Here is a 5978-nt window from a genome sequence, read left to right on the forward strand (position 1 = left end):
TTTTGCCGATTATCGCGTGCGCTACGTAGCTGATAGGTACTGCTCTCTTATCTGTCATCTTTCCTACTTGGCGGTCCCCGCATGCGTTTCTTGAAACTGTGTATGGTTGCGGTTGTTTGCGAGGGTCGTTTCTTGGTCGATTCTAACAGGCATTTACGTGATACGTCCAGTAGCGGAAAAGCAAGATTTCACTCCGAAATTGATTGATTCATTGAACCACTATACATCATTCGCCCAGCCAAGCTTCCGAATTTTGAGAGATATCATTCGTAAAATATGAGAGGACCGCGAGAAAAGACTAGTGAGGAAACGTTTACTCAGCGGTAACGGCACGGGCTAAACCATCGGTTAGTATATGCGCAAAAAAGTCGGTATCCAGCGGTTCACGGGCGAAGACGTACTGTAGATGTTCAACTTGGAGTGGCCGACAACCTTCTTGATCTGGCCCTTCTCCTCAAGGTCCTCAAGAGCCCTACGGGCGAGGGAGCCGTTGATCTTAAGACGATCGACAAGGGTGGCGACGGTGATGAGACGGTAAGACTGGACGTCCTTGTTGAGACGCTCAGCGACCTGCTTCTCGAGGACAACGGCGTGCTGGGCCTTGTCCTTGACTATTTGCAGAGAAAAAAACCACGTCAGTTATTATAGTTCCACTAGCCGGCTTTCATCATCGTCGTGATTCATGTCCAAACAACCCCTCTGCCCACAAAAGAATCGGGTGACATCTTGCTCGGGAAAAGGTTCGTTCGCTGGGAGGATGGATGGGAGACGGTGATTTGCATACCCTTGCCCTTGGACCACTTCTTGCGTGCGGGAGCCTATGAATAAAATATTAGTATAACCTGGACGTCCTGCTGTTCACTGTCCATGTGCGGCATGAACTCACCATCTTGACTGTCTGATCTGGTTGTTCGACGACGGATGAGAGCGCGACAATCAACGGCCGGAAGTGAGAGCCCAAGTGCGAAATTCGAGTGGGGAGACCTCTGGCGTCACGTGGGTGCAAACCCTAAGCCCTTGTTTGCTCGGTTAGCGGTGGTGGAAGAAGAGGTCTTTGATTGGCTAGCGTTATCTATATGTGTGCCTCAGGCAGAAATGTATAGTTATCATTCTATGCGACCAATGAATACACAGAGATGAGATCTACTGTCAATGGATACATGCATGAGTTTCCAATTTACTGGGGTTTAATAAGGCCAGACTCGCTTGGTATTGCATAACTCATAAATGTTCCTCCAGTTATCGGCTCATGCCTGCACTGTGGCTTCCAGTAGAAGCTTTACCCTTGATAGTATTGAGTACTTTGAACTGTGGACTATCACCTTCGCTCTCGATACGACCGAGTGTATACTCTTCAGTCGTTCCAAACCAGAACTTTGAGTCTTCTCCTTGATTGCATGATAGCCACTTCATATCGTATCGCCCGCTGTCGCTTCGTGAAGTAGGAATGTAAATGATTGACGGCTGGCCCTCAGGAGTCCAGGATCGAACAGCAGCAACAGTATTGTTGGCAGTGATGATGAGTAGCTGTATTTTGGAGGGATGCCATGCAACCTGTTTGACCGGATGCTCGTGAACCAAGGCTGACACAAGCACGGCAGTGGACTCCAAGTTCCATATCCAAACAATGTTTGGTCGTGTTTGGTCTACAGTGGCTAGGAGGTTTCCCTTGCAACTGAATGCCATGATTGATACGCCCCGCGGTGGGCCGGTTGTTTCTGCAGTTATGCTAAAGGCAGAAGAGCTGGAAGACTCGGCATATTCAAGGGTGCCATCTGCAGTTGCGAAGCGCTCACGCCAAATACTGGGCGAATTGTCATCAATTTGGAAGACATGGGATAATGTTGTCGAGCATGAAAACTGGATTCATCAGTTATCTGACTGGCCCAATATGAAAAAACGCCAACTTAGACTGGAATAGACGTACTGTTTTGCATCGTAAAATATCAACAGTTCCATCGACCTTACCGATGGCTAGATATTCCGAGATGCCACTCTCGTTCGCAACCGGACTCCATTCTATACCTCGAACTCCAAGATCAAAGGAATCATCGAATCCAGGTGGTCCGGTATAAGTCCTGAAGAGCTGTCCGTCGGCAGTGAAAACAAGAACCTTGGTACCCGCACTGGCAGCATCCCAAACGGCTACCCATCTCCCGTCGGGGCTCCATTTCAAGCCTTGAGCGTCTACTGTCGGTAGCACCGCGCGGTTTATTAACTCGTACGATCTGAACGCATGGATGGTCAATAGGTCCACTGCGTCTGGTTTTAACAGAATCGCAAACTGCCCCGTCTTAGGTCGGTACCCAAAGCCATTATGATGAGCAAATTTCGGAGATTTAATAACCTGGCTGCGGCCGGTATCCAGAGCATACACAGTTAACCTTGTATTCCATGCATGGAAAACTATGACCTCATTTTCATCGCTGCCGAAATCAATGTTCAAGGCACCAGGCTCGATACTCTCGATTTCAGCATGTAATTGCAGCGGAAGCAATTGCCATACCAGAACGCGTGCATCACTGGCATGGAGCACACGTCTCCCTGGTGCAATTTCGCCTCTAGCGGCATACGTATCTGGTGATACAGTGTAGCTCGCTCGTGAGAATTTCAGGAATTTTGACGAGCTTTCTTTGACTTTGACGATCTCTACATCCTGGAACCCAGAAGAAGTCGGGTTGAGGTGTAGGATGAGATCTTTCGCACTTGTCTGAGCAGCATATTCTCCATGCTCAGACAGAGAGATTGAGGATGAGACTGAGCTTCGATTAGTGTTTGTCTAATTTGTTGGGAAACTGGTAAACATACCCCCTGCTCCGGTGGAGTCCATTGTTGGTCTTGGAAGCGGCGCTAGTAGTTCAGTGATTTCATCCGTTGAGACAGCTGTTCAAATGGTCGACGGTGCCGGTGCTTCTAACAGTGGGCATTATATCTAACTGTGCACATGATCGTGCTAGTTCCAAGGAAAGTATTCCTAGAGATTTGCAGTCTTGTAGGGTCTCCATTCATTGGGCATGATACACTAGTATTTTCCACTTACGGACGCCAAGTCTTTTCTATAGATTACATAATCGGAATGGCAGTGAGCTACAAAAGGATTCTCTCTTTTGGCATGGAGTAATGAACATGGATCGGAGAGTATTCTGCTCTGAATCTGGATGCGTCATTCAATATAACAATTGCTATGCTATTACCCTGACTGGCTGTTATGCCCAAGTTTGATCTTTAAGTATGTGCATCTTTTAGCTGGATAAGATAAAAGGCGGACCAAAGTTACTCCGACCCGAGATAAATCGCCATCGAAAAAAAGTTGCCCGCATTGCGAATAATCCGGGGAATAATTTCAAGCTGATAACTTTCACCGTCCCTCATTCCCTCTTAATCCACAACCATAGGGTTCTTGCGCGTTCTTGCCCCGTGGCTGGGGCGACAATCTCCCAAAGTACACCGCTCAAATCTCATCAAAATGACAGTCCCCGAGGTACAATCCGTGTCGCAAAGCAACGGCGAAGCGCAAAATGCGCCCGCCAATGCCAACACAACACCGAAGCCGAAGTTGTTAGGGAGGGAATTCTACAAGAGTATAGGGAGTCCCAAGTATATTGTGGCACCCATGGTGGATCGATCTGAATTTGTATTAGCTTCGCTTTCTATCACAGTACTCTCCAATCTAACGGCTGATTCTAGGCCTGGCGCATGCTTACTCGGTCGTTCATGCCACCCGATGATCCCAAGCCTATGCTTGCATACTCGCCGATGTACCACGCGCGTTTGTTCCGAGAACAATCACAAATGCGTTTGCAACATTTCCATCCCACTCGCGCTGCTATCAAAGGCGATGATACCCCATACTTAGACGGAAACCCCTCCATAGACCGGCCGCTGTTTGTACAGTTCTGCTCGAATAACCCGGATGACTTCTTGGAAGCTGCGCGCCACGTAGCGCCATACTGTGACGCTGTGGACCTGAACCTTGGGTGTCCCCAAGGGATCGCAAGAAGGGGCCATTACGGTGCCTTCCTTCAGGAGGATTGGGATTTAATCTATAAACTGATCAATAAGCTACACACCGAATTGGATGTTCCCGTCACCGCGAAGTTCCGTATACAGGAGACAAAAGAGAAGACACTAGAATACGCAAAAATGATACTATCCGCCGGGGCGAGCATAATTACTCTTCATGGACGCAGGAGAGAGCAGAAGGGTCATAACACGGGTGTGGCGGATTGGAGTTATATTCGGTATCTTCGTGACAATCTGCCTCCGGAGACAGTTATTTTCGCCAATGGAAACATCCTGAACTATGACGATCTGGAGCGCTGCTTGGAAGAGACAGGTGCTGATGGCGTGATGAGCGCTGAAGGAAACTTGTCTGACCCAGCCATCTTCAGCAAGCCTCCTCCAGTGGGAAGCGAAGGCAGGGAATACTGGCGCGGCCGGGATGGAAAGGGCGGATACCGGATCGACGCTATCTTCCGCCGCTATCTCGATATCATCTATAAATATGTCCTTGAACAACCTATTCCGGAGAGGAAGCCTCTCTATCTCCCGTCAGATCCAGGGGAGCCGGAACAACCGGTAGAACCCGCCGCCGAGGAAGCTGAGGAAGAAGGGCCACCGAAAAAGAAGCAGAAACGCGACAAGACGAAGAGACCTACTTCCCCCAGTCTTGGGGTCATGCAGGGACACCTGTTCCAGCTTCTGCGCCCAATGGTGGCAAAACATACAAACGTTCGGGATGCGCTTGCACGGTCAAGGCCAGGCGACATGGCTGCCTTCGAGCACACTCTTGCTCTTACTGAGAGAGCAATCAGAGAGGGCCTTAAGGAATATGAGCAATTCCCAGAGCGCTTTGAGGCATCTCCGAACGAAGAGCTTACGGGCTCCAAGGCAACGATTGCTGAATACGGCAGACCTTGGTGGATCTGCCAACCACACATCCGGCCATTGCCCGAAGAAGCTCTAGAGAACGGTGCCCTCACGGAGAAAGGGAAGAAGCCTAACACGAAGCAAGACAAGGCCAAGCCTGAGGCATCTGCGGAGAAAGCTGACACCCCGGCTGCAGAGACCTCTGCTTCTGAAACCCCGACCAACACGGCTACAACACCGGACGCTTTGGTAAGCGGTTAAGATACTGCGACACTTGTTATTAAACCATCTCGCCACCGTGTTCTATTTACTCGAAGCACATAAACTATAGACAACCCATCCACGCACTACCAAAAGACATAATACCCACGACATTACACGGTATATAGAATTAGACCTTTATGCATAGCACTGCGAATCCCAATATCAATTCATAACACCATGGTATCTAAGAATGAAACCCTCAACCCCCAAACTCCAAATCAATAGATAGAACCAACCGTCTAAAAATCCAAAACAAGCTGCGGCGCCATCTTCTCCAAATCCTCGACCTAAAGCCAACCAAGTTAGTAAAAGTCCAGTCCAACAACCACATCACAGAAGGAACAGGAAAAAGAGGAAGAACAAACCTCAAGAAACCCATCCCCAACTCCCCTCTCAACACCCTTCCCCCCTCAGCCCTCTCAAACGCAGCCCTGGCCAGCGCCTCTCTCACAAAAACATCCACATACTTCGCCACAACCTCATTCGCATCCTTGGCGATCTTCGTCTTCTGCCCCTTAAAATGGTGATGAACAAGCTTCGTCAGTAGCTTCGGCGGTATCGCCGCTCGCTTGAGAGAATGTCGTTCTCATCGGGGTCCGCATGGACGATTTCCGCAAGGATGTAGTCTGGTTCTTCCGAAGGGGAGCGCGAGCCGGAGCTGGATTCGGATTCGGAGCCCGAGTTCGAGGCTTCTTCGGCCTCGTCGCGGGTGGAGGTTGTAGAGGGCCGAGCAGCCTTGGATGATGAGGCTTTTGCGTTGGTGGGTTTTGCGGGGGCTTTGGATTTGGATTTGGTCTTGGGTTTGGAGGTTGATGCGGATGCGGTTGTTGAGGGGCCGGCTGTCA

General features: G+C 49.6%; 2 protein-coding genes across 2 annotated transcripts; one reads left to right on the forward strand and one right to left on the reverse strand.

Moving 5' to 3' along the window:
* Positions 1 to 191: 191 nt before the first annotated feature.
* Positions 192 to 2830, reverse strand: ANOM_011623 (WD40 domain protein; the record flags this gene model as incomplete). Its single annotated transcript, XM_015556879.1, has 7 exons — positions 192 to 336; positions 402 to 611; positions 785 to 818; positions 887 to 1009; positions 1303 to 1860; positions 1928 to 2757; positions 2809 to 2830. 7 exons carry the CDS (start codon positions 2828 to 2830, stop codon positions 314 to 316), a joined length of 1800 nt encoding a protein of 599 aa, XP_015400912.1. The 3' UTR covers positions 192 to 313.
* Positions 2831 to 3466: 636 nt separating this feature from the next.
* On the forward strand, positions 3467 to 5130 carry ANOM_011624 (tRNA-dihydrouridine synthase family protein; the record flags this gene model as incomplete). The annotated part of the gene is made up of 2 exons (XM_015556880.1): positions 3467 to 3634; positions 3688 to 5130. 2 exons carry the CDS (start codon positions 3467 to 3469, stop codon positions 5128 to 5130), a joined length of 1611 nt encoding a protein of 536 aa, XP_015400911.1.
* Between the last annotated feature and the right edge of the window lie 848 nt (positions 5131 to 5978).

Source organism: Aspergillus nomiae (genome assembly GCF_001204775.2).
Source record: "Aspergillus nomiae NRRL 13137 chromosome Unknown contig00755, whole genome shotgun sequence".
Classification (NCBI taxonomy): domain Eukaryota; kingdom Fungi; phylum Ascomycota; class Eurotiomycetes; order Eurotiales; family Aspergillaceae; genus Aspergillus; species Aspergillus nomiae.